The 27,998-nt window shown below is 46.3% G+C and overlaps 2 protein-coding genes across 3 annotated transcripts; one reads left to right on the top strand and one right to left on the bottom strand.

Annotated features, from left to right (window-relative positions):
* The first annotated feature begins 70 nt into the window (after positions 1 to 70).
* LOC308237159 (UPF0739 protein C1orf74 homolog) lies at positions 71 to 2,645 on the top strand. The gene is made up of 2 exons (XM_080647709.1): positions 71 to 200; positions 867 to 2,645. Exon 2 carries the CDS (start codon positions 941 to 943, stop codon positions 1,748 to 1,750), a length of 810 nt encoding a protein of 269 aa, XP_080503835.1. The 5' UTR covers positions 71 to 200; positions 867 to 940; the 3' UTR covers positions 1,751 to 2,645.
* On the bottom strand, positions 2,570 to 27,849 carry TRAF3IP3 (TRAF3 interacting protein 3). 2 transcript variants are annotated; one of them, XM_080647707.1, is made up of 16 exons: positions 27,609 to 27,849; positions 24,376 to 24,779; positions 21,865 to 22,012; positions 21,651 to 21,714; positions 21,144 to 21,168; positions 20,849 to 20,878; positions 20,663 to 20,758; positions 12,129 to 12,200; positions 9,727 to 9,867; positions 9,479 to 9,616; positions 8,191 to 8,326; positions 7,552 to 7,614; positions 5,722 to 5,781; positions 4,492 to 4,628; positions 3,683 to 3,796; positions 2,570 to 2,821 (listed from the first exon to the last, which is right to left on the bottom strand). In XM_080647707.1, the coding sequence occupies exons 2-16, from the start codon at positions 24,718 to 24,720 to the stop codon at positions 2,729 to 2,731; spliced, it is 1,662 nt and encodes a 553-aa protein (XP_080503833.1). In that variant the 5' UTR covers positions 24,721 to 24,779; positions 27,609 to 27,849; the 3' UTR covers positions 2,570 to 2,728. The 2 variants fall into 2 exon arrangements, with proteins under 2 accessions (XP_080503833.1, XP_080503834.1); XM_080647708.1 differs by lacking the exons at positions 2,570 to 2,821; positions 3,683 to 3,796; positions 4,492 to 4,628; ... (5 more) ...; positions 24,376 to 24,779; positions 27,609 to 27,849 and adding an exon at positions 16,261 to 16,460 and having other exon boundaries at positions 5,443 to 5,781.
* Positions 27,850 to 27,998: the final 149 nt, after the last annotated feature.

Raw genomic sequence — 27,998 nt, 5'->3', positions numbered from 1 at the left:
TCATGGAAGGCGGCGGGGGGCGGGGGGGAGGAGTCGCGTTGGGCATGCGCAGTAGACCGACTCTGCCGACCGGAAGCCGAGCGGGCGGGATTTCCAGTGGGGTGGCGGATCGTTAGGTTCATGGCTTGTGTGGCAGCGCGAAGGGACTGGAAAAAGAAGTTCCTGAGCCCGCGAACCTGCAGCGGAAGTGGAAGAAGAACGTATGTGTGTGATACAAAGCACGATAATTTGCTCAGAAAAGGGTGTGGGAATTGGAGGGAGCCCTTCGGCGGAGGGTCCGTGGATGTCCACCAGGAGGGATGGCGGAAATTAAAATACCACCCTCCTGCAATTCTTACACATTTCATTTATTTACTTTCACAGGGTGAGATGGTTATCAGTCCACATTCTAGTGTATATCAGTTTAATCAGATTTCTATTCTCAGAACTATTCTGGTGGGAAGAGAAGGTGACATTGGCAGTGAAAAGAGTACATTTGGAACCTAGAACTCTTTCTCTGAGGGCAGTTTTAGGTGAAATGCTCTGAATTTTGCAAGAGACTGTCGTGCCTCTTCGTTGCCCCAAACTTCACAAAGATTGAATCAGAGAAAGTAATTTACAAAAGCTACAATTTAGAATAGAAGCCAGAAAGAATATAAATCTATCCCTAAATCCAGAAAGACACATGTATTTGGGGCTCAGGAAGACGGAGTCAACTGTAGAAATCACCCCATCTTGCCTGGCCTGGGTTAGCATTCCAAAGCATAAGGAGGGACAAAATGACCTTTGGAAGATGCTATCAGACAGGGGAGGGCTGTTGGCAGGTTTCCTGGTATGTATGTCACTGGCTGGTTGTTAATAATCCCCTGGTCCTGCTTTGTTTTTAGGTCCTTCAAGTGTCCGGAGCTCAGAGATGTGGCCCAGGGGTGGGAACTGTCTCTAGTTAAAGAGGCCATGCCTGATGTTGCTTGCAGATCCCATGTCAACACCAAGTCCTCAGTTGCTGGTGGCAGCTGCTCAGCAGACCCTGAGCATGGGAAAGAGACGGGGCCCAGCCCGAGCTGTCTGCCTTCACCTAGCCGGAGAGGTCCTGGCTGTGGCCCGGGGACTGAAGCCAGCTCTGCTCTATGATTGCAACGGTGCAGGGACATCAGAGCTCCAGAGCTATCTGGGGGAGCTGCAGGGCCTGGGCTTCCTGACCAAGGGACTTCACATCCTTGATATTGGAGGCAACAGCCTGATCGTCGTACCTGAACATGTATGTCAGCACCTGGAGCAGGTGCTGCTTGGTGCTATAGCCTTTGTGGATGTTTCCAGCTCCCAATCTCACCCTTCTGTCTGCTCCCTGGACCAGCTTCAGGACTTGAAGTCCCTCATAGCCGAGATCATCACCCATTTGCAGGGGTTGCAGAGGGACCTCTCCCCGGCCGTCTCCTGCAGCAGACTCTGCTCCTCAGACTGGAATCTCTGTACTGTGTTTGGGATTCTCCTGGGCTATCCTGTTCCCTATACCTTTCACCTGAACCAGGGAGATGACAACTGCTTAGCCTTGACCCCACTACGGGTGTTCACTGCTCGGATCTCATGGCTTCTTGGTCAACCCCCAGTCTTGCTCTATTCCTTTAGTGTCCCAGAGAGCTTATTCCCAGCCCTGAGAGACATTCTAAACACTTGGGAGAAGGACCTTAGGACTCGATGTAGGGCTCAGAATGACTTTACTGACCTCAGCATCTCCTCTGAGATAGTCACCCTGCCAGTTGTGGCCCTCTGACTGACTCCCATGTAGAAAGTACTCAGTAAATATTCAGCTCTAAGTCCTGGATTACAAATAGGCATCATCTCTGACTGGTTTGGCTCAGTGGATAGAGCATTGGCCTGCAGACTCAAGGGTCCCAGGTTCGATTCCGGTCAAGAGCATGTACCTTGGTTGCAGGCACATCCCCAGTGGGGAGTGTGCAGGAGGCAGCTGATTGATGTTTCTCTCTCATCGATGTTTCTAACTCTATCCCTCTCCCTTACTATCTGTAAAAATCAATAAAATATATTTTAAAAAAAACCCACACAAATAGGCATCATCTCAAGTGTCAATTCTGAGCATCTTGAGAACACTAGGGAAGAATGCTCTAGTCAACTGGCCACATCTGTGACGGGCACGGGAACAGGTGGTGGTGGCAGCAGTATTGGTAGTACATACTTGCCATTTCTACGTATACTAAGGAGTCCTCTTGACTTAACTGAGATGTCTATTCCTTTTTCACTAGATAGAAGATAGAAGGAAAGAGATTGTGGAGAAGGGGAGTGAGGGGGTAGGTGGAGAAGGGTATAAGGGGGAAAATAGCTATTTTAAAAAAGATTGTGGAGAAGAAGGGAGGTGGAGGACAAGTAGTGTACCCTTGTATACTATATGTATGGTATGGTAATGTTGTAAGTATACTCTGTGGGTAGTGTTCACCAGAAAATACCAGGCCTGGGCTTTGCTGCATGTTTATATACCTCCAACTGAATTGGACTAAGGAAAGTAGACCAGGATGCTCAAGTGTCTTATATTTGTGATGTGATAGGTCGGTCATTCATGAATAAACAATTCTGGGGAACAGAGATTGTCAGACGAAGTTTATTTGTTTATTTTACAGTAGGTGGAAAAAAATAATAAAGTTAGAAATCTCACACTTAAAAGTATCTAACCCTTCTGAGTTTTTTATTGAGTTTTTGCTTCTGATTTTCACCCAAGGCAGCTGTCACAAGTTATTCAGATCACCAGGCTGTCCTTGTTGGCCAGGAACACTGCTAATGCTATAGCAATCATCACGATCAGTATCGATAGCCATCGGCCACACTGCCTCTGAAGGTGGAGGGGGAGAAAAAAGAAGCCATGGGTTGGTTGGAGAAGATATAGGCAAAAACCATTTTCCTTCCCATTCTGGCCCAGTGGGAACTCTTGGGTTGGTGGAAGAGGGGAAGGTTTTCTCTATCACTTTGTTACCTTCCTTGGGATAAAACCACTTTGCTGGTAGTCACTGGCCCATAAGCCAGGATCATTGGCCCAGGGGACCACAGCCAGCTGCAGCCAGATACTTAAATACAAGTCCAATCAAAGGTGGAAAATAACTCAGCAAAATTGTATTGTTCTCTGTTCATACTCCTTGTTACATTTTCTCTCATTCTGTCCTTGCCACTACACTCAATAGGCCAAAAAACACCATTTCATATTTTAGCGAATACTAAGTTCCTTCAGGCTTAAGAGTTGTTCCATGAAAAAAAAAAAAAAAAAAAAAAAAAAAAAAAAAAAAAAAAAGCCCTGGCTGGTGTGCTCAGTAGTTAGAGTGTTGCCCTGTGCACAGAAGGGTTGTGGGTTCGATTCCTGGTCAAGGGCATGTACCTGGGTTGCAGGTTCGTTCTCCGGCCCATTGGGCCATGTGCAGGAGGCAACCAATCAATGTGTCTCTCACATTGATGCTTCTCTCTCCACCCTCCCACTCTAAAGTCAATGGGAACATATCCTCGGCTGAGAATTAACAACAACAACAACAACAAAAGCGTTCCATGAAAATTAAGCTGGGGTGCATAAGCCAGTGTTTCTTTCCATGGTTGCTGTACTGTCGGTATAAACCAAGCTGAATGGGGCAGGCTGGTCAGAAGATTTGGCTAAAGGAGGAATAGTCCCACCATCACCTTGGGCTGAATGGGAGGATCATGCTCTTACATTGGGAGGCAGCTGCTGGCTCTGGTTCAGGTCTTCTCGACAGTGCTGCAGCTTGCGCAGGCAGGAGAGATACTCATCACTGAGGTTGTCTAACTCTGAATGCAGTTCTCTGCACTGCGGGGGGAAAATACCACCAAGGTCATCACCAGGTAAAGGAGAGGGCCCCATGTAAGTTACCCATTCATTCATTTGGAATTTATACTACCTTCCTTCCTTCCCAGGCTGTCTCAGTGATTTCAGTTTGCCTTCTGCTGTCTGACCTAGTTTGTCTGGAATGGGTTCATTTATATGAGTGATTATAATGCATGTTATATATTAGTTACTTATAGGTGTTATATAAGTATGTGCTTTCATGTGACAGTGTGCAAGTACTTTGTAAATGGGGACATCAAAAAAAATGAAATTATTATAGCACAGAAGACTTGGAAGTAATCACAGTACAAGGCTCTTGGTCAGTAGCCGAGGATATGTGTTTGCGAATTTGTAGATAGGAAGTGTTTTGTTACTTAAAAGACTAAAGTTGTAACATACTCAGTGTAGCGCAAAGTTTGAGGAGTTAATGTTCATTAAGTGTGTTGGAGTTTAGGTTGACTTACTAAAAGGTAGCTAATAAAATGAATAAGGATTGTATAAGGAAGGAAAATGATCGATAAACTAACCCTAAAGCAAGACAGTTTTTACAGTCAAATGAATCCCTGGAGGCATCCAATCACAATGTCTGGTGTTGAAATCCCTGCTCTCTGGATGCTCCAGCAGTTTTCCCTATCTCTGTAGGCTGAGCCCCCCACTACTTGAGGTCACCGTCTCACCTCCTTTTCCTTGGCCTGGAGCTGCAAAGTCTTCTTTTGCAGCTGGTCTCTGAAATCCCAGTCTTTCTCCTTCCCTGTACCCTCAGGCTCCACTTCGTTATGGGAGGGCTTTGGACTCCGCACAGACAAAGCCTGATCTAAAAAAGCAGCCAGATTCTCAGTGATGGTGAGGCCCACACCTCTGAGGAAGGGCCCTGTCAGTGAGAGGACCCCTGGGAGTGAGGGGAAGGGTGGGGAGGGAGAAAGAGCGGGCCTGTCTTTGGTTAGCCTTCATGGAATGGAATTCTCTGCCCTTTAAAGAACTCTCATTGGGACCCTGCTTAGACTGGACACAGAGCTGGAATTTGAACCCCACTGAGGGCAAGGTTGGCATCTTACTTTTCTTCAAGTCCCTCGTCCTGTCTAATGCCAGATACTTTTAGAGTATACTTCTTAATCCAATTTCTTTGGTTAGGGGTCACATCCTGTCTAGTTATGCTGGTAGGCTTGCTGGATGCTTCAATATAACCCCCCTTCCCTTCTGTCCTCCTCATGTCAGTCATGAGAAGGCAGTCATATCCTAGAATTCATCCTCATGTGGTTAAAGATGGTTTTCCAGCCACCTGGCAGTCTTAGTCTTGTGAAGAGCCCACTGGACTAGTGGTTAAATTCTGCATTGTTGTCTTAGCTGTGTCTTTAATTTGTGTGACCATAAGACCTTCATTTTCTTATCCATACTATGTGGGTGTAATAATTTCTGCCTTACATTTACCCAGTGATTGTGATGAGAATACAAAAGGCCTGTGTAGTGGTAAGTGAGGAGTTTTTGCCCCTCCGTATACATGATGGAGTCTCAGGAAGCTAAGGCAGCAGACTCTTGAGGGCCGAGAGTGAGGTAACTTTTGCATGCAACATGGTTTAGAGGGAAAGTAGGATGTGATTTGGAAAGTCAAGTGTAAAAATTGACATGCAATCCTGAGTTCAAAATCAATTTATTGAAATGTTCAACACAGACGTTTTCAGGGGAAGTAGAAATTTTTTCACAGTTTACATACCTCTCAGGGTAGGAGGCTAACTAATTAAAGTGTTCTCAGAGCCAGTGATCAGTCCTTAAAAAGCTTTCCCAGATCCCTGACCTAACAGATGCCAGAACTGGATGGGACTCCAAGAGGCCATGTAGTCCATCCCCCTGCCTTTAGGCAGGCATGGAAAGAGCAATGTCTTAGAATTGGTGGAAGTAAATTTGCTGACCTTTCTTTATTAAGAGTTTCTCCTGCTCTTGAAGCCGTAAGGATTGACTCTGAAGCAGACCTGTTGGAAAACACAAGAAACTTGTCTGTGCTGGTATGTTTACTGCAAAGAGTGGCTTTTCAGAACTTGGCTCAGAACCTTAATTATTAAAGATGTTTCCATCTATTATTGGTTAAATTGTGTTGAAGTCATAACTTACAGTATCTCAGCATGTGATCTTTTTGGAGATAGGTATTTTATAGAGGTAATCAAGTTAAAATAGGATATTAGGGTGGCCCTAATTGAATATGACTGGCATCCTGATAAAAAGGGGACCTTTGGACACAGACATGCATCGATGGAAGACATGTGAAGAGACACATGGAGAAGACAGCAGCTACAAGCCAAAGGGAAGTAGCCTGGAACAGATCCTTCCCTCAAAACCCTCAGAAGGAACCAACCTTGCGGACACCTTGATCTTGGATTCTAGCCTCTAGAACTGTGAGAAACTAAATTTCTGTTCTAGAGTCACCCAGTCTGTGGCACTGTTACGAATGCACCATCTTTTATCTCTTTCGACTACGTCTTTACCTTTAAGTCTCTGCTTAATCGTTACCTTAGACCAGTGGTTCTCAACCTTTCTAATGCTGCGACCCTTTAATACAGTTCCTCATGTTGTGGTGACCCCCAACCATAAAATTATTTTCGCTGCTACTTCATAACTGTAATTTTGCTACTGTTATGAATCGTAATGTAAATATCTAGTATTTTCCTATGGTCTTAGGCTCTACAGCAGCGGTTCTCAACCTGTGGGTAGCAAAATTACAGTTATGCAGTAGCAACAAAAATAATTTTATGGTTGGGGATCACCACAACATGAGGAACTGTATTAAAGGGTCGCGGCATTAGAAAGGTTGAGAACCACTGCCTTAGACGAAAGGCTTTCCCAGATGATCCTGTATAAAACAGCAAGGTTTTCCTTTAGCCTGCTGTATTTTTCTCCATAGCAGCTCTCACTACCTGACACATGTTTGTTCACAGAAACTCCATACTCTCCTCCAGAGCTTACTTAGAATGTCATCTTCACGAGGGAAGGAACCGTATCGGGTATGTTCCTTACTGTGTTCCCAGTGTGTATAGCCAGAGTGGCTGGCACTTGGTAGGGGCTCATGCCCTATGTATTGAGTACATAAATGATTTTCAAGTGACTTCCTGCCCACTCAGCGCCTGCGCGGGAGGAGCACAGCTTCTGTTTTATCTTCCCCTCCCCTGTGCCTGCCTTGCTCTTTTAATATTCCTTGCTGTGTGCGTGACACGTCCATGGCGGGTGTCAGAGGTTCAGGTGGTGGGCCACCGGCAGAGCTATTAATGGGATCAGGTTCTCCAGCTTCTCAGAAAATGTCTACTTTTCTTATGGAAAGTCCCTCCTCCTCTTTGGCCCCAATATGTAGTGTTGAAGTGGCATGTGTAGAGTGAGCTTATTTTCTGAACCATTCTAGTGACAAAGGTCTATGTGACATATTCATGTACGTAAAGAGAATAGACAAAATAAGAACAACCTTAGAAAACTTAATACTTTAAAAAACCTGTAGTTCTGGGGGAAATGCAGGTGGCTGTCATTGGCATGGAAGGAAAAAAGTAGAAAAGAAAAAAAAGGACAGGCTAATCTATAATGTATGAAAAGCTATGTAAATGAGCTCACTTCACAGAACAGGGGTGTTAGAGGTAGGGGAGCTGCCAAAGACTGGACCCCAACCCCTCCTCTGGATGCCTTCCACGGGGCAGGAGCCCCCAGGAACACCGACCGAAAGGCCACCTGTGCTACTTTGCAAATCTGGAAAGGGAACTTACTCTGCAGCTGCTGTACTTTGGTCACCAGGGCGAGTTTCTCCTCCTCTGACCTCTTTAGTTGATCTAAAAATGAAATAATACAAACCGAAATAGAAGAACCCAAGATTAATGCACTCGACACCCGAGGATGGAAATTCATAATAGGTACTGCCTTGTCCGTGGCTCTGATATGTGTCAAGTGCAAGTTGCCCTTCCTTCTACTTGTCCCACTTCTGAGGAGGTAAACCAGAACCAAAGCCCCTTGGCTGTCATTTGCATTAACAAATGGGGTGAATGAAGTGTTGTATTTGCCCACAGTTTGGTCCTCTCAGCTGACTGCTCAGAAACCTTTCAACTGACTTTTCCCTTTCAAATCAGGAATGTGGCCTGGACACATGTGACCGATGTGGAGCAGCTGTGGTCTGGCCCAGAGGGATGGGCTGGAAAAGAGCTGATACTCCAAGATGCGCTAGTGCCAATAATCAGTTTTCAGTCATGGATGATTCAAGCAGCCCTGCCTTTCCCTTAAGGTACAATGGAACCTTAAAGCCAACCAACCAAACAAACAAACAAACAAAAAGGTGCTGAACGAAGCCCCTTTCTCCATCCAGCTTCTTTCGCTGGTCTCACTCGGCCAGAGGCCCCTGAGGAGAAGGGTACCTTGTAGGTGCTGGGTGTCCGAGCTGCACAGGTCTCTGTCTCCCTGTAGGCATTCAATCTTGGCCTGCAGTTCCTGGTGTTCATTCTCCAGAAGTCGCAGAGCCTGGTTCATCTGTAAGTCTCTACTGTCTGCTCCCTGCAGGGAGGAAGAGGCGATGCAGAAGCCGGTCAGTGCTAGGGTGGAGGGTGGGGGCAGATCCCATGGAAGAGGAAAATTACAGGAAATTGGAGAATTTTAGAGATAGGAATACTAGGGAAATAGAAACAGAGGGACTTAAAAAATCTTGCCTTTGCTCTGCTCTATTCCTTTTATTACAAATAATGCATTAGATTTTTTAAAATATATATTCACAAGGGACTCATTTGGGTAAATGTCCAAATTCAGGAATACCAAATCATCATTTTTCTAGATGTCTTCACTTTATCTTTACATTTCATCCTAGCGTTATCAAATTTTTTTGGTAGTGTCATTTTCACAAAGAATTAAGGTTAAAAAGAAAAAGATTTGTAAGAGTCGCCTTGTGGATGATTTGAGATATGGATGCAATGCAGTGGTCAGTAAATTCACTCATTTGATAAGACATCCTCTTATCAAGTGAACTGTATTCAGATTCCCACTTCAGGAAAATTAGATAAACCTTTTTATTTGGGTCCTCACAATTCCAAACCAAATAAAAAAATCTATGGAAAATAATAGCTAATATTAATGAGGGCTTATATGTACCAGGAATTGTGTTAAGTGCTTTGCCTGGATCACATCACTTACCCCCTCATAGCAACCCTATGATATAGCTACTTATTTTCGAGATGAAGAAACTGAGGCTTGAGGTTGGTTAGCTTCTCCAAGGTAACGCAGATCAGAAATGATAGTACCCTTGAGAATGCCAGGGATGTGGCAGGATGTGTTACTACCCAGCCTATAGGTAAACTAATGGCATTTGTTCTGTGCCAGTAGTGGGCATTTCTGAACGGGATGCTGTCCTGGGATGGGTGCAGAGGATGGGTTGGGATCTGACAGTGGGCTGATGAATATTTCAGCCCTTTGCATTTGGATGGCGTCATTCCAATGAACACTTAGTTTGTCTGCGTGGGCGATGCAAACGTCCTTGCTAAACTCGAAATTCGATTTCAAAGCCAAAACAGTGAGTGAGGAACTGAAAGCCAGATGCTCTCAACTGCCTTTGGGGCCCCCAATCCAGGAGCAGTTTCTCTCATCACTGCTGTTACCAACCTTCTTCCCCCTAAACCCCGCCTCCTCTCCCACCTCCCCACCTCCAGGGCCTGGTACCTGCAGTTTGGACTGAAGTACGTGGAGCTGGCTCTCCAGCTCTCTGTGCTGGGTCCCCAGGGCCCTCCAGTCTTCCTTCAGAGCCTCGTATTGGCTCCTCCACTCTTCACATTTCTGCTCGGCCTGAGCCAGGGACCGCTGAGGGAGAGCAAGGGAGAGGGTGGTCCCTTGGGTTCCCTGGAGTTGTGCAGCTGACTCCCAGAGCCGCCCTGGGTCCCCAGTTGCAGTAACTATGCAGCACCCCGCACCTGCGTGCTCTGCAGCTGCTGCTCTGCGCTCATTTTCTCCTCCAGCACTTTCTGCAGCGACTCTTTGGCTTTCTGCTCATAGCTGTTTTTCTGGTCTTCCATCTCCATCAGTACCTTTTTCATTCCCCAAGGGGAATATTTCTGTAAATTTGATGCAATGCAACAAATACACATTGAACTTCTGTGTCCAGTCTTGAGCTGGGATACAGAAATGAAAAGAATTTGCCTACAGGGCAGAGATACCAGTAATCTGGTGGAGCTTTTCTTGCTGGGGAGAGCCAGGCAGGGAAAGTCCCTCAGGTGATGTACAAGGCGAGCAGAGATAATAAACAGGGCCCTTGGCAAATCTTTCTAAATCTGCTCCTTTCTCTCGGCTTCCAGTATCTCAGTGACCAGCATGATCACCCATCCAGTGTCCCAAGCTCTAAACCTGGGAGTCACCTTGATTTCTCTCTTGCTTTCTCCCAGGATTCAGTTGGTCATCAACCTTGTCAAGTTAAGCTCCTTTACAGCTCACACCTGTCTCGTCTCTATCCTACTACCAATCCCTTAGTTCAGACTCTAATAATATTATATGAATTAATGCAAACTCTTTCAGTGCTGCAGCTATAAGGTTCTTTCTAAAATGTAAATCTGATCCTGTCACAACCTGTTTCAATCTCTCAGTGGTTTCCCAGTGTCCTGAGGACCAGGCCCAAATTCCTCGGCATGGTCCCTACTTAATAGGCCCGGGCTTTCATTCTATGCCTTCTCCACCCAAGCTGAACTGCTTGCACATTTCCAGAAAGCACTGTGCTTTCTGGCTATTGCCTTTGCCCATGGCACTGCCTAGAGCAGTGGTTGGCAAACTCCTTAGTCAACAGAGCCAAATAGCAACAGTACAAACGATTGAAATTTCTTTTGAGAGCCAAATTTTTTAAACTTAAACTTCTTCTAACGCCACTTCTTCAAAATAGACTCGCCCAGGCTGTCGTATTTTGTGGAAGAGCCACACTCAAGGGGCCAAAGAGCCACATGTGGCTCGCGAGCTGCGGTTTGCCGACCACGGGCCTAGAGCATCCTTATCCACTCTTTTCACCTGGTTAACTTCTACTCAAGATTCAACCCAAGAATTATGTAAGTTCTGATAAATCTTACCCTTACCCCCTAACATTATGGGTTAGGTAGCTTTTCTTAGTGTTCACATAGTCTCTATCTTTCCACTCTACCCACAACCTTTTGATGTATAGGACGACGCCCCAAACAACTGAGCCGCACAGCCAGGGCCCCATGCCTTTCACCTTTATGCTCTGTGATTTTGGGGAACACAGGTAGCTTTTATTGTCCATTCTGGATTACCCACTGGATAAGCAGTAACCTAGATAATGCAAATTTAGGGATCAATATGAAATTCCCATTTAGCTTTGGAATCATCTGAAAATTTGGATTGCAATGTGAATGGGTCTTACGTTCTTAGAATTTTCATTAGAAAGCATATCCAGGAATTATCGGTTGAGGTCATACATGGGTATGTCCCAATTATTGGACTTAATGGTGCTGGTTACTGGACAGCTTTATCCTCCATGGAAAATGAATTCATTGGCATTCTAGATTATATGTTGGTCTCTTATGAGCTTGGTTGGCACAATTTAGTTTATAATTTAGAGTCTGACAAAAGAGGTCATACTGAAAATTTAAAGTTGTGGATCAGCAAATCTATAGACTCTTCTATAAACTCTTCTGCAAGACTCCAACTGTGTGGCCAGGCCCACCTTATCTCCCTAGCTCCAGATAGGAGCAGTCTTCCTGCTCCAACTCAGTCTCTTATTTGGCATGTCCCCACTTATCAGAAACACATCACTTCTAAAGTGTGAACGCTGGTTTCTTTCTATCTCTTGTATCCAAGATCAGGCCAATCAAGAGATTACTGAAGCTGGATAACAATGCCACAGGGAAGCCAAGAGTACAGCCTGACAACATTCTCCGCAGGTTGCTACAAGATGAAAGTTGCCCATGGAATGAAAAGAATTTTGCAAAATTTCATTATAACATTCAACTCAACTGTTCAAAAACTGGGACCTGTGTAGGCCTAGTTGGGTGTTGTGAATCCTTACCAAGGGCTCCTCCCTATAGCTCCAGGTATTCTCCAGGTTGCCCTGGAGCTGGCAAAGTGCTTGGCGCTGAGATTCCTCCCCAGGGTGCAAAGTGAAGGGCATTGGGAGAAAGGGAGAGGAGGATGGAGACAGAATGTGGACATATGGTATATTTGGGATCAAAGAGAAAATAGCAAAGCCAGAACTGGGTGAGTAGGAGTGTGTGCATTAATCTCTATCAGGTGGCATTTCTAGAGCATAAGATTGAGATTCAAGCATTCTCCTTTAATTCTAGATTCCTGGGCTAGAAATGTTCTCCAGAATGCTTACCTGGGTGCAGGTGTACAGCTGGTTTTCTAAGGATCTCAGTTTGCCCTTCAATTTGTCTTCATTAAGCTGTCCCTGGAAGAAATGGGATGAATAAAAGAGTTTGGGCCAAAATATAGCATACAAAATATTTTGTTCTGTATTCCCAGCCTACTGTCTAGAACAGCCGTGGGCAAACTACGGCCCGTTCGGCTGTTCTATCCGGCCTGCGGAGCCGAAAGAGCGGAGGGTTCTCTTGCTCTCCCCTCTGCTCCTTCACCAGCAGCAGTGTTAACATGGCAACGTCGGGAAACACGGCCGCAGCTCCTTCTTCTGAGTGGGCGGATTTATATCCGCCCATTCAGTAGAACGAACAACCTCTCAATCTTCCAGAGGCTTCTTGTAATGCCCGCAGACGCGTCCCCGACATCACCCTGGGAATGCGTAGACCGTTATCGTGGTGATGTAGGGAGACACGCCCCTGGAGAGCACAGTATCAGAGCATTAGCTAAAAAGGAGACCAACAACACTGTTCCCACTGAAGTTGATGTTTTAAAGACCAAAAACCTTTCAACCCAGTCTACATTGCCATCTACATCTACGTCCCGGGCATAATTTGCAAGTTGCACTAAAGAAAATGTTTAATTTACTGTTTACACATTTTGTTCTTTTCTATTTGTTTTAGTTTTAAATTATTTTATTATATTTAAGTTTAATTTGAAAGGCTTTTGTACCTTTCCTTTGTTAGGCAATTTTATTTTGCCTTTGCCATCTTCAATATAAGGTATGTTATTGTGCTATGATTCCTCCATTTTTTGAAGTTTCAAATTATAATAATTAGTGTTTACATTCTTCTTATTAAAATGTTTGAAATGAATAAAACTATTGAAATAAAAAAAAAAGACCATACCCTTTTATGTAATGATGTTTACTTTGAATTTATATTAGTTCACACAAACACTCCATCCATGCTTTTGTTCCGGCTCTCCGGTCCAGTTTAAGAACCCATTGTGGCCCTCGAGTCAAAAAGTTTGCCCACCCCTGGTCTAGAACATGGTCTATGCTCAATGTTTGGCAAACTGAACTCTATCAAGAACTAGTGAGGAGGAAGGATGACAAAGGATTTTTGGGTAGAAGAGGATCTATTCTTCTTTTTCTGGAATAGGAGAAGGAAGAATCAGACTGACCTCCAAAGTCCTCTCTCTATTTTGAGGTTCTCTATCAAATGGCTCAGGGATCCTAGCAGGGTCTCCTTGAGGGAACCTGTCCTTTCCTGCCCTCATTACCTCTCTCCCTGTCTGTCTGGGCACTTGTGTACTCCTCACCTGCTCTCAGTCTTGTACATGGACCTTTACTTCTAAAGTAAAGGGGACTCCCTTCGTAGGGGGAGTATACATTCTCTCTCTTACCCCTTGTTATGTGCTGAATTGTGCCTTCCCCCCCAATTCCTATGTTGACATCCTAACCCCTTGTACCTCAGAATGTGACTATATTTGGAGACAGGGTCTTTAAAGAGGTAGTTAAGTTAAAATGAGGTAATCAGGGTTGGCCCTATTCCAGTGTGACTGGTGTCCGCATAAGAGAAGGAGACTAGGACATCAGGATGCACAGAGAGAAGACCATGTGGGGACACAGGGGGAAGACAGCCATCTGCAGACCAAGGAGAGACACCTTAGAAAAAAACCAACCCTGTCAGCACCTTCACCTCAGACTTTCAGCCTCCAGAATTGTGAGAAAATAAATTTCTGTTGGATAACCCGTTCAGTCAGTCTTTGGTACTTTGTTATAGCAGCCTTAGTAAACTTATATACTCCCCTCACTGCCCGCCCCCTCCCCCTGCCTCACTTCTCAAAATGAGAAATTCTTTAAGAAAGCACGAAATGCCGAAACCGGTTTGGCTCAGTGGATGGAGCATTGGCCTGCGGACTGAAGGGTCCCAGGTTCAAGGGCATGTACCTTGGTTGCGGGCACATTCCCAGTAGGGGGTGTGCAGGAGGCAGCTGATCGATCTTTCTCTCTCTTCGAAGTTTCTAACTCTCTATCCCTCTCCCTTTCTCTCTGTAAAAACTCAATAAAATATATATATATATATATATATATATATATATATATATATATATAGAAAGCAAGAAATGAGAGTCAACAAGACTGATACATTAAAGTGTCCCTTAGGGAGAACTGGATGCATGAATGATGCTTTACTAGTTATGCAAAGATGTCCCAGATACTTTAAGAAAATGAAGTAGATCGGTAGGTGCTGGTATGTAAACATCTTCAAACTACATTATTACATGTAAGTGTGAGGTACAGAAAATTATGAACAATATATATATTTTATTAAATATGTGTATGAATATATAGACATATATACATAAAAACATCTGTATAGATTATTTATGTATATTCCCCTCAGCCCTTATGCTTAGAAGGAATTATAAGAAACTAATAGTGGTTATGTTTTTGGAGAAGGTCCTATGGGGGGATGTTTCTGGGAGAGGAAGGTTTTACTTTTGAAAAGTGATTTTACTAACAATATACACATACTATGTTTTTTGTCCCAATAAAGTTTTATGTGGCAAAAAAGAAAGCAAGAAATGGAGGAGAGATGTTAATGCAGGGTGTGTGTGTGTGTGTGTGTGTGTGTGTGTGTGTGTGTGTAGGGGTAGGTGGTAGAAGGGCTTTACAGAAAGCTACATTCTATTTACACATAAGCTGGATTTACCTAAGGGCATTGTGGACATTGCAGGCGGGATGCTGATCTCAAGGGCGAGGGTAGAGAAAAGCAGGCAGAAGGGGCCCTTATCTGTTCCTCCACTTTTCAGCATTTAAGCTGAGGAGCTAACAACTTCCTTGCTGCCACCTGTAGACTCGTCCCTTTTCCCCAGGTAGGGGTTTTGGTCTTCCAGCCCTGAACTTGATTTAAGGAGGGAATGGGGGAGAGGGGAGGGTGCCATGGAGAGCCAGTTTCCCAAAGAAAAGGATGGGTCTCCTTAGGAGTAACTGATGCTTTTGCCAGCCAGGCCCTGTGGGAGGGACACTTGTGAGGCCTGTTCCTCCTCCGGCCTGAGGCGCCGGCTCCTCTCAGGCGCATTTCCAATGCCCCTAACGGTTTCCAGTCCACAATAGCCTGGGGCTGAAGAGGGGACTCTGTTTTGAGGCTGGCCCCCCCTCAGGGAGTTTCAGGGCACCTGGGGTAGGCAGGAAGTGGTATCTCATAGCTCCCGTTAGGCTGATTCTTCTAACCCGGGGAGCGAGGGGGCGCCCCCACCCTTTCTGCTTCCTGTATTACTCAGCTGGGCCTTGCACAAGCAAAAGGCTTTGCCGAAAATAATTTTTCAGTGTCTCCTGCAACTGATGTTTTCCCTAACGTCCCGTGTGAGAGCTGAGAGTCAGGGATTTCGTGAGTACAATAACCGCAGGGCTTTGGGACAGATAACAGAGATGGACAAAGACCTCCACTGTTCCGGGCTCCAGAATAGCTGGTTCCAGGGCTGCATTCCCCAGAGTGGCCTGTGCATTGTCAGTGCACAGGTCCTGAAATCCACTCCCTCCACACCCGCATCTCCTGCTTCAGATCTTCCGACCGGGCGTTTTCCTCTGCCTGAACTCTTACTCTGCAGATTGCAATCAGACCCACCGAGTTTAAGGTTTATCTTGCCAGACTTTGGGAAGAAAACAGACCAACCCAAGGCAATATTCTTACATTTCCCCCAGTGTCCTACCCTTTTTCGGTAGCTCCTCTCTCCTCCCTTACTCTGGTTTCAATTCAATATTTTACCTCTTCCAACTGTTTTTGTATTTTAGCCGCACCCCAGATTACGTTTCCGTTCATCTTGCAATGTGATACAATTCAGCATAACCCCCTTCACGGGAGATAAAGGGCCACTCAAGTCTTGGATTAAAAAAAAAAAACCTCTCTTGCCTACAGCTCTGCACAGACTCCCCAAGGCAGGCAGGACAGTTGCAGCCAAGTTGTTGCAAACGGGGCATATAGTTTCCTGGTCTGAGCCCCAGCTCGCCCCACATGAAGCCCCGTGGTATAGGATGTGGGGAGAAGCACTTGTTACAGGCCTGTTGTGGACTTTTTGGGGCAGTCACACCCCTGGAGTCCAGTACCCCCATTTGGAGAAGGGAGCATGGTGGAGGCCATACACACCTGGTGCCGGTCTAGGGCTTCAGCTCCTGCTTCTACGTGGCTCTCCCTGCCTCTGCTCTCCAGGCCCGCTAGCTCCTCACCGCAGAAGCGCCAGCCCCCAGCTCCACTCTGCTCGCGCAGAGGTGGCTTAGGATTTGCAGCCAATCCCCTGCCGCGCTGTCATCTCAAGATCTCATTTCTACTTTGCGGAACTTAAAAGCCCACTTGAGCCCCACTCCTGTTTTTTTATTGCCCAATTCTGAGAAGTCGCTTTCCTGCCTGGACTGCTTTTGCTCTGCCGGTTGTACCCAGTGTAGGACCCTGGTGGTGCCCTAGGACCTATGCATCCAAAAGGCCCAGCGTCAACTTGGAGGTTGGAGGCCGTGGAGGGCGCTGATCCTTGGGGTTCTAAGAGAGTTTGCTGTGAGCAACTGTGCATTTCAAGTTGGAGATTCAAATCATAGAGACCAAATGGGAAAAATAAAGGCCTGAACTGGGCTGAATGTCCTATTCCGGCCACATCAATTATTTTCCCCAAATACACCTGACTGGGGCTATCCTTTCATTGAAGTTGAGGCTTCCATGGGAGGGGTAGAAGGTTGAATTGCCTTGTTTTTGGGGAAAAGTAACTGATAAGTCTTTATTGAAAAGTCTGAGACTATTTTCCTTAAAAACAGGAAGAGAGGGGGTTGATGGGGAGGAGGAAAAAGAGGAGGGTGAGCAGTGGGAGGGGCAGGAAGGCAGAGAGAGAAACCACAGCCAGGGGAACTTCTGCTCACCTGCTGGAGTGTGTGGTGTGAAACTGCCCCCACAGTCTACCTCGAAAATGTCTCTTAACACCTCCTCCCCATTCTCACCGAGCTTGCTGTCATTCCAGCTCTGATTGTGTTTTACCTGGGATATTCTAAGTGCTCACTACCCGCACACCTACCCCGACCCAGGGTCCCCACTGTTGTCAGAGAACCTTTTAAAACACAGATCTCATCACTCACTTTCAATTCAGTTCCGGAGCTATGGATTGAGCTCCTTCTAAGGATGGACCAGACACTGTAGGACTTTTTTTTTTTTTTTTAAATCCTCACCTGAGGATACTTTTTCCATTGATTTTTAAAATGTATTTTTATTGATTTCAGAGAGGAAGGAAGAGAGAGACAGAGATAAAAACATCCATGATGAGAGAGAATCATGGATTGGCTGCCTCCTGCAAGTCCCTGACTGGGGATTGAGCCCACAACCCGGGCATGTGCCCTTGACCAGAATCAAACCTGGGACCTTTCAGTTTGCAGGCCGACGCTCTATCCACTGAGCCAAACTAGCTAGGGCTCCATTGAATTTTTTTTCCAGAGCAAGTGGAAGGGAGGGAAGAGGGGAGGAGAGAGAAAAAGAGAGAAACGATTTGAGACATATCGATTGGTTGCATCCCCCTGGTGCCCTGACTGGGGCCTGGGATGGAGCCTGCAACCAAGGTACGTGCCCTTGACTGGGAATCAAATCCATGACCCTTTGGTCTGTGGGCTGACACTCTAACCACTGAGCAAAACTGGCCAGCGTGACACTGTAGGACTTTAAACCTGAATGAAGCCTAGTTCCATTGCTATTCTGCTTATTGTCTACAGCAGTGTTTCCCAAACTGGAGATAACACGCAATCTCATGGATCTGAGATATCTGTATTTTTTCCCTCTGAAGTGGAGTCCATACATTATGTAAGTTTGAGATACTATGTTCAACAGTAAAAGTGTAACGGTCATAATTCTAGAGACTTGTCTGAGGTCACTTCTGGTCTTATCTTTGTAACGACTCTGACATGATCTCTTCATTTCAGCAACGACTCTGACATGATCTCTTCATTTCAGCCATACTCTGCTACACCCAAGGCTTTGTCATTCCTAGGCCTGGAACCATTCTGGTTTCTTTGCCCTTCTGCCTTTTCTGCCTCATCATCATTCCCACTTCTGTCCCGGTAAACTCCCCCTCATCCTCCTAGACCCAGCTCAAATGGTCCCTGTCCTCTAGAACCTGCCCTATTCCACCTCAGGCCAAATAATGGCTCTCTTCTCTTCGTTGGGCCACCTTGTAGACACTGCTGTTACAGCTTTGTCACATTGTGCTATTGTTTATGACATCTCTCCCTTCGCTGCGGAGTGTGAGCCCCTCACTCAAAGACCCCACTCCTCATTTTCCCCGGTAGCACAGGGCCCAACACATAGTGTGAACTTATCAACTGTCTGTTGAGTAAAACAGAGAAACATCTCAATGTAGTTCAGCGCTGGAAACCTTCTGGCCTGCACAGCTGTCTGCCCCAGGCTCCTAGTCTATGGATGGAAAGGACTTCCTTAATCAGGAACATAGATACCTAATCCCAGGCACAATGAGGGATGCGAGGAGGGAGGGCTGAGCTTAGGAAATCTTTCTTACATCACTGCAAACATCTCATTTTGGTTCCACGCCCTCCATTTCCTCTTTCTGTCTAAGCATAAGCCATCTGTGCAGTGGGCTAGATGATCACAGAGGCCCTCGAGGGTGTGGGTTCTTTTCTTTGCACCTGGTGCTGTACGCTCTGATGGCGTCAAATTGCTTGTAGCTCCCTAAACACACTAGTCCAGGGGTTTTGATGTGGGATCTGAGGAGCCCAGGGAATCCCTGAGACCTTTTCAAGCGAGATCTTCCCTTTTCCAGCTACAGATCGGTTTGAGTTAAGATTTTCCTCATATGCTTTGACCAAAACAATGTTTTGCAGCAGATTGAATGCAGAAGCAAATCTGAGAATGTAGCTGTCTTCTGTTCAGCCAGACATTAAAAAAAGATTTGTAAAAGTTTAAAGCAATGGTACTCCTTTTACTATTTTTTTAAAATATACTTCTTTTTCCTAAAAATATGAAGTTTAGGTTAACGTGTAATGGATTTACTATTGTTATTTTATTTTATTTATTTATTTTTTTTTAAATATATTTTTATTGATATTTTACAGAGAGGAAGGGAGAGGGATAGAGAGCTAGAAACATCGATGAGAGAGAAACATCGATCAGCTGCCTCCTGCACACCCCCTACTGGGGATATGCCCGCAACCAAGGTACATGCCCTTGACCGGAATCGAACCCGGGACCCTTCAGTCCGCAGGCCGACGCTCTATCCACTGAGCCAAACCGGTTTCGGCTACTATTGTTATTTTAAAATTAATATATATTTTAAGATTCCTGTTTTAATTGTTAATATAGTAAATTTTTAACATGGCAAATATAAAATATTTTTTTGGGGGGAGTTTCATTGTATTTTTTTTAAAGAGCATAATGGGGTCCTGAGATTAAAAAGTTGGCAACTCATTGCACTAGACTATATTATGACCCTTGGTCTTTGTCTGTGCCATATCCCCTGTCTGGAATATAGTTCCTTCTTCCACATTTGCCTGGAAAATATTTATATAGCTATAAATATTTCCTTGGTTCTCATCTTCTTTAGAGTTATTCATTCCTTCTTATATATTACTATATCCTGAAAACATTTCTTAAAAAAATATTTTTACTGATTTCAGAGAGGAAGAGATAGAAACATCAATGATGAGAGTTATTGATCAGCTGCCTCCTGCACACTTCCTACCTGGGATTGAGCCCACAACCCGGGCATGTGCCCTTGACTGGAATTGAACCTGGGACCCTTCAGTCCACAGGCCGACGCTCTATCCACTGAACCAAACTGGTTAGGGCTGAAACATTTATTTCTCATATTTCTGCATTGTTTAGGCATCTGGCTCCCTGACAAAACCAGAAGCTCTCTGAAAGCAGGAACCCTGTGTAATTAATCTCACTATTTCCAGTGCTCAGTACAGAGAACATGATCTATGAATATTTGTTGAATGAATGGGCTGAAATCAGGAGGTCTAAATTTTAGTTTCAGTCCTGCCTCTAACCAGCAGTGTGACTTTGGGTGAGTCACTTGACTTCTCTGACACTCAGTTTCCTCGTGGGCAAAATGAGACAGACTGGATGACCTCTAAGGTTCTTTCCCACTCTCCTATTCCCGTCTGAACTGAGCAGTAGGTGCATGCCGGCTGGGAGTTCATATTGGTATGACTGTCATACAAAAATAATTGACATTTACCACAGCTAGTAATATTAACTGAATTGGGATCTCGCTTCTTCCAACAAATTAAAAACTGGGGATTCTTGTCCCTTTTGCTCCCTGGGTGTGTAGCAGCATAGCCCTCATGGCCCTGCATTTTGAGCCGTCCCATATATTTTCTGTGACCATATATTTGCTGTTTGACTTCTAGGTCTTAGCATCATTCTCTACCTCCTGCCTCTTCAGTAGTGAGAAAAAACACACACAAAACCCCTACTCTTGTAGGGATGGCAAGGAAAGAAGAATGAGATGTGCAAACTTAGAAGCCGATGAGCTTTGTTCAGACAGAGGTTTCATTTTCCTTACCTTCCAAGAACTGTCAGAAGCTCTGATCAGGGTGGATAGAAGGTCTTGGAGAATCACCATTTTCTGTTTTAGAACCAGCTCTCTTTGTAGGGCCTCCTGGGAGCAGAATGCAAGAGGGTAAGATTAACCTGGCACAGGAGAGAGTACATAGATGGAGGAGTTGAGGGGAGAGTTCACGTTACTTACTTTGAGGTACTCAGAAAGCTGGATGATTTCCTAGAGAGAAAGGAAAGGGTAGTCAAGAAGACTCTAGTTCTCCTGAAGTCCCGGGACATGGAACCAGAGCTGGAGTTGACTCATGCGGAGTAAACTTTCTTCCTTGATTCAGACAGAGTCCCTCCAGCCCCTCGTGTCTATGCTCATCCAGAGAGAAGGCACCCCTCCATCCCAGCTAAGTTCATCATGGAATCCCAGAATATCAGAGTTTGGAGCAGCTTGTATACCATCTGATTCAACCCCTCCAAGGTAAGGATTTTCTTACCTTATCTAGAACCGCAACTCCACAACTGGGAAGAGAAGAAATAATAACAAAAATGACAATGGAGCAAAGAAACTAACAGGTTAGGAGGTGGTGGGCTGATTCCATCTCTATTCTCTTCTGAAAAGCCAATAGGGTGGAAAGATCTTCCTCTTTTTAAAAAAAAATGTATTTTTATTGGTTTCAGAGAAGAAGGAGAGGGAGAGAGAGATAGAAACATCAATGAAGAGAGATTCATTAATCGGCTGTCTCCTGCATGCCCCCTACTGGGGAGCAAGCCCACAACCTGAGCATGTGCCCTGACCAGGAACCAGGAATCGAACAATGACCTCTTGGTTCATAGGTTGATGCTCAACCACTGGCTTTTTTTTTTTTTTTTTTTAAAGAAGGTGAACATGGACATTCATTGTGTTCCCTACATACTGGGTGAGAGTATTCACGTAAAAACATAGAAGAGAGGAATGGATGGGATGTGAAGGAGTTGGGGTCAGGAACACGAAGGGTACTTACTTGGTTTGCTGACTGGCATCATTTTTAATTGTTGGCTGTGCTTCTTTTGCCTTTGTCTGAGTGCCTGAGAGATGGAGGAGCAGGTGATTCAGAACCAGCGGGGAGGAAGTGGGGGAAGTGGGGAGGGGCAGGGATTCTCTGCTGCCAGTGAGCTGGGACTGACATGGCAGGATTCTCTATAGGCCCCAGTGAGGGAAAGAGGTTCTGCTCTTACCACGATGGTGTTTGGGTGGCTTCTTGATGGGAAAGTCCTGTGGTGGAAGGCCCCGGGCCTGGGAGGGAAGATGATTGTCCAGATCCCTCCAGACACTTGAGAAAGGATGTTGTTGGGTTGGAAAGACCTCAGAGCTGGTCCCTGGCACCTGGAAAGCAAATGGGGGATGATGGATTCTAGAGCCACTAGGACAGGATTCTCCAGCTGATTGCAGAAAGAGGGACTGATGATCAAGTTTCAGGCCCAGAGGACCAAAGTAACCCCTCAAGCCTTCAAGGCTACATGGTTATTAGCTCTTGCCCTCCCTGTTTCAGCTGGCAGGAATGGTCCTGCTCAAGCCAGGAAGCAGGAGCTGGGCTTGTCTCCAACTAGGCTCTCTAGAATCCCCATCTACCTTGTTTGGTCTCAGCCACTTACATAGCCAGCATGGTGATATGGAAAGAGAATGGGTCTGAGTGGGGAGTGAGGGGGTCTGGGATCAGAGCCCACCTTTTTCAGGTCTCGGTCTCCTATCTGTGTCATGAGTTTGGAGTAGATGAACTCTAAGCTCCCTTCTGTATTCTAGGGATGTCTTCCATCCTCTTAGCAATAGCTGGAATATTGCTGAGGTGTGTGTGAAGAGAAGGTAAACTAGGGAGTTGTAGGGACGGGTGTAGTAGTAGTTGTCACAATTTAGTAAGCTCTTTTTATTTATATTTTCTTTTTTGACATATTCAAAAATTCTATGCTTTGCTTGTAACATAACACTCAGAGGCTAAGAAATGCCTGCGGTATTTAATCATGCAGACCAACTCAATCTCAATAAAACTTTAAATATATTTTTATTTATTTCAGAGAAAAAGGGAGAGAGAAAGAGAGATACAAACATCAATAATGAGAGAGAATCATTGATTGGCTGTCTCCTGAACGCCCCCCCACCCCCCCACTGGGGACTGAGCCAGCAACCCGGGTATGTGCCCTTGACTGAAATTGAACCCAGGACCCTTCAGTCCACAGGCCCCTTCAGTCAACAGGCTGATGCTCTATCCACTGAGCCAAAGCAGCTTAGAAAAACTTTAGATAATTGATAGGCTCAGTTGGAATTCTTTAGTTAATTGTGTTTCCCGACCTTTTTAATTTTTTTATTTGATTTTAGAGAGAGAGAAAGGGGGAGGGAGAGCAAGGGACAGAAACATCAATGTGAAAGAGAATCATCAGTTGGTTGCCTCCCGCATACGCTCTGACTGGGGATCGAACCCGAAAACCTGGTTTGTGCTCTGACCAGAAATCAAACCAGCAACCTTTTGGTGCATGGGATGACCGCTCAACCAACTGAGCCACACTGGCCAGGGCCCAATCTTTTTCTCCTTAAATATTTTTTCAACAAAAACATTCAGAAACCCTCTTGCCTTAGAAAGAACGCAGTTGCTGCCTGGCCGGTGTGGCTTAGTAGTTGAGCGCCAACCTATGAACCAGGAGGTCATGGTTTGATTCCCTGTCAGGACACATGCCTGGGTTGTGGGCTTGATCCTCAATGTGGGGCATGCAGGAGGCAGCCAATGAGTGATTCTCTCTCATCATTGATGTTTCTATCTCTCTCGCCCTCTCCCTTCCTCTCTGAAATTACTAAAAATATATATTTTTAAAAAAGAACATACACAGTTGGTTTTATCTTACAGTTGGGCTCGAGGGTCATTTTTTCTGAACAGCACCTCCTACTGTGGACAACAGGTCCACTAGTTAAGAAGCCCCGACAGAGCACCTACTCTGGGTAGGGCACAAGGCCAGGCGTTTCCAGGGAATACAGTAGACCCACCCCTGCTGTCAACATGCTCAGCATGGATGGGAAGACACAGATAGTTTGCTGGCTGAGGTCATTTTGACACACCCTGTTTCTTTTGCCAACATAGCTTCCTCCCAGGCCAGACTAATGAATGGGCTCTGGGGTCGTTATTTAATCTTAGAGGATTAATAGCCTCATGAGAACCACAGAGAGCAGAGTTGGAGAAGCTAGGGAAGGCTTCCTGGACAAGATGAGGCCTTAGCTGAGTGAATTTAGTTGAGTTGGAATGGCCCAAGAGGAAGAGAGAAGGTGGGTGGGTGCAATAGTTCACAGAAGAATAGACGTGTGTGTGTGTGTGTGTGTGTGTGTGTGTGTGTGTGTGTGTGTGTGTTTTGAGAGGGTCATCAGAAGATTGGCCTGGGTACCTGGCATACAATAGGCATTCAATAAATACATGTTGAATGATGGATGAAGGATGTAGAAGATGTGTAGATTGCCTACATTTGAACTGATACTAAGAATTAGCTGTGGAATTGTTTTTAAAATTATTTTTTCTCTCTTATAAGGCAAGTGCAAAACAAAAATAGCTAAATAGACAAGCAAAAAACACAACAACAAAAATCTCTGTAAGTGGCTAAGGGAAACTTTACTATATGACTGAGGAAGAAGGGACTTAATTTAAATTACTTTTCAATGACCTGGAGCCCACCCATCCCCCAACAGAGCAGCGTGTCCCTAGGCATGCCCACCTGCTGTCTGGGGGGAGGGATCCTGTTGGCCCAAGCCAAGAGTTTCTTGAGTTCAGCCTCCTGGCCTGTCCTCCTGGAGGGACTTTGCTCCCTGTCCGGGCCACTCTGTGTTTTGTCTTTCTCCTCCACCTCCAGGTTCCTTCTCCTGAAGAATTGCTGCTGTCGGGCTCTCTGGAGCTGCTCTGTGTGCTGGGTCCTCAGCGCCTTCCCCACTTGGCGGCAAGTGGTCATGTTGGGGCGGCAGCGGCGGCTTTCACGGGTCTCCTGCCGGCGCTCATACTTGGCCTCGTAGCTCTCGGCCCACCGGGCCAAGGCAGCGGGAGGCCTGGGGTCTGGACTGATCATGAGGAGCTCCTGAGCACCTGTTGTGCTTGGCTTCCAGTTCCTGGAATAGCTGTCGGGATCTGCCAAATGCCAAGAGGGAGGAGAAGGGGAGGGGTCAGGAGATGGGCAGAAAAACGACTACCTCCCTGGACAGGGGGGCAGAAATAGCATATACATGTGGGTTGAAAACAGAGGAGGTCAAACTGAGAGTCAGGACTCTCAGGGTCCAGTCTGTGCTAACTTCTGCTTTTTTCCGGCCTTTGTCTTCCCCTCTGCAAAGTGGAAAGTCTTTCTGGCTGCCACTTCTTCATTGACCAAACATCTCACCCTGCCTCTAAGTCAGGGGACCATGAGAAATAATTGATAGAAATCATCATGAGTTTGTCACCTTTTGGATGGCAGGGATGTGTTCATTCGTTGTGGACTCCTAGAGAACCAGTTGAATGGCTCCCTGTTCCCAAATCTAAAAGACAAGCCAGCATCTTTACTGCTGTCTTGGCCAAGGTTGTTATTAGAGTAGGCCAGTGACTCTACTCAAGGCCTGGAGGGACACCCAGACCTCTCAAGGTGTGGCCTCTCCTGAGATCAGCACCCGCTGCTTTCTTCTTAGCCCTTAGCAACCAGCTTGTGAGCTTGGTCCTGGGCATAGTCCAGGATAGAAACCCCACCCTAATTCCTCTAATCATGGTCCATTGGCAACCCCCTCCCAGCCCAGGCTCTGACTCTCAGGTGCAGATCAACTCAGATCAGTATTGGCCACGCACCTGCCATAGGCCCAGTGCTGGCAAAACCCATATCAGAACTTGCAGCTCAATAATTCTCAGAGTTTAGAGTTTCATTTTTCTGGAATCACCTCCCTGTCAGAACTAAGTATGGTGTCAAGTCTGCTTTTCTTAGCCCAGACATAGGCTGTGCCATCAAAACCAGCAATCAGCCTCAGCGGTTGAGTGTCGACCTATGAACCAGGAGGTCATTGTTCAATTCCTGGTCAGGGCACATGTCCTGATTATCAGCTTGATCCCCAGTAGGGGGTGTGCATGAGGCAGCTGGTCAATGACTCTCGTCATTAATGTTTCTATCTCTCCCTCTCCCTTCCTCTCTAAAATCAATAAAAATATATTTTAAAAAGAGAAAAGAAAATAATGCATGTCAAGCATCTGACACATAGCACACAACAAATGTCAGCTTTTTATAATAATAACTAGAGGCCTGATACACAAAGATTTGGCAAGAATGGGCCTTCCTTCCCCTGGCTGCCGGCACCGCCTTTGCTCTGGCTGGAGCCGCCTTTTTGCTCCAGCCCCAGAGCCGCCTTTCTGCCTTCCCATGCTGCCCAGAAACCAGGAGCGCCCCTGGCCACTTGGCCCTTGCATATGCAAATTAACCCGCCATCTTTGTTGGGTTAATTTGCATACTCACTCCTGATTGGCTGGTGGGCTTCTCGAAGGTATGGTCAATTTTCACCTTACTCTTTTATTAGTGTAGATTAGTGTAGATAAAGATCAGCTATGATCATTATTACCCCCGTCCTGCTGATCTTGGATACTGCAGACACAGTGCTGTAAGACAAAGGCCCCAGGCTAACCTAGCGCTCCCAGGACCAAGAATGCCGCACACTCCAGTCCCCTTTTCTCTTGAAGGGGTGCTGTTTATCCCACGGAGGGGATGCCAGTCCTGGGATATCCTCCTATTTGCTATTCTGGTTCATCTGGCCTCTGGGTTTGGACCAGAAGAAGAAAGGACTTCTCTGTGGTCAGGACACAGCCATCTTCTCAGTTAGGCCTGGCAGAAAGGCAAAGAGATGGGGGTGAAGAACTGTGTCCAGCCTGCGCTCCACCATTACATGTGGGGTGTGAGGTCCCCACCCTGTTTGGCTCCAGGTAACCGCAGGCTAAGTAGAGGAGGTGGATCCCTGGGTATGGAGAATCCTCCCCTGTTTTGTTGTGAAGAGGACAGGGCCATGGGGAGGAGCAGAATCTGAGGGAAGGCCTCTCTGGACACCACCAGGCTGTCTGCACTAATCCGCTGAAACATGCTGCCCCCTCCGCTTCCTGAGGGGCAGGTGCTGGGGCTTGTCACCCAAGTGGGAGGTACGCTAGAAATGGCTCCTTAGAGAAGGGAGCATTCCCCGACCCACAGGCCCTCAAGCCTGATAGCACTTCTGCGGACAGCTGAGCAGAATCATGCCCAGCTCCCGAGACAGCTGGACTGTTCTGATGGCTTGCACCAAGAGGCCATGTGGGTCAGCTCACTGACAACGACGGGCTGTAGAAGAAAAAGGAACTGGTCCCTGTGAGGTTCAAAGATAGGTCACTGGGCCACTGTCCGGGCTTTCTGGCATCTGTGGGGCGCCCCTTGGCAGCATGACAGGGCCCAGTGGAGTTCCGGGGAGATGTGAGACTGGCTGGGGACAGCCTTCCTCACTGCCAGAGGGAGATGTCTGGGTGCTGGCCTTCTGAGTCTCTGTTCCACTTCCTGGCTGGGTGTGTGGTGAATGGTGTCTCAGCCCAGAGCTCTCGGTGTGAGCCAGGACAGATGGGCCTACACCTAAGCTGCTGGAAAGGCAGCTACTTGTTTGGGGGACTCCCTGCTTTGAAGAGAACTGCAAAAGTTCATTTAATTTATGCCCCTGTCACTAGGTAGCCTGAATCCTGTCATTGACTCACTCCTAATTCAATTTAATGGATGGAGGGAGGAGCAATGGAAGCTGTACACTGTGGCCAGTGGCTCTGGAAACCAGCGCGGGGTGCTTTCTTAGTTACCCAACACCCAACACTCTTACGCTACACCATCAGCTCCTGTGTCTCCCCCTTCAGCCCAGGGAAGCTCCAACGATGGAGGGTCTTCTGTTCCACCCCAGAGTCGGAGGACCCCAACCTGAACACAAAAACATCCTCCTCTTCCGTTACCTTGGGTCCCAGGCTCCAACCCAAGCAGCTCAGAAAAGCCTTCCAGCTCCCGGGCAGATCTTGGCTCTGGTCTCAGATGGGGCAAGACAGCAGCTGAATCAAGTGCAAGCTCTCAATCCATGGCTCTGCGTCCCCTTAGCATTTCCCTTCTTGGTACTGTTTCTCTTTGCAAGCCTCGCTGAAACAGGAAACAGATAAAGCCACAATGCTTGCTCACCCCAGTTCCTCTCTCTTGCGTTCTGGCACAATCTGAGTGGGCCCCTGAGCCCTGGAGGCCTCCACAGGGCTGGGCCTAGGAGCTCCTCCCATCAGTGGGCACCCCAGCCACCCTTTCTCTTGCTACTGGATTGGTCTGAGCTCTTGGATAGTTTCAAGTTAAGATCCCTTTCC

This window comes from Plecotus auritus, assembly GCF_963455305.1.
Source record: "Plecotus auritus genome assembly, chromosome: 12".
Classification (NCBI taxonomy): domain Eukaryota; kingdom Metazoa; phylum Chordata; class Mammalia; order Chiroptera; family Vespertilionidae; genus Plecotus; species Plecotus auritus.
Note: the sequence above shows the minus strand (reverse complement) of the source record. Positions and strands in the feature narration are given on the sequence as shown.

Excerpts from the sequence above, each read along its gene's own strand:
- LOC308237159 (XM_080647709.1), top strand. The coding sequence starts at position 941 with ATGTTGCTTGCAGATCCCATGTCAACACCAAGTCCTCAGTTGCTGGTG.
- TRAF3IP3 (XM_080647707.1), bottom strand. The coding sequence starts at position 24,720 with ATGATCAGTCCAGACCCCAGGCCTCCCGCTGCCTTGGCCCGGTGGGCC. Across the intron at positions 9,868-12,128 it reads AGCTGTACACCTGCACCCAG|AAATATTCCCCTTGGGGAAT; the intron begins GTAAGCATTCTG and ends TCAAATTTACAG. Across the intron at positions 2,822-3,682 it reads GCCAGCAGCTGCCTCCCAAT|AGGCAGTGTGGCCGATGGCT; the intron begins GTAAGAGCATGA and ends CTCCACCTTCAG.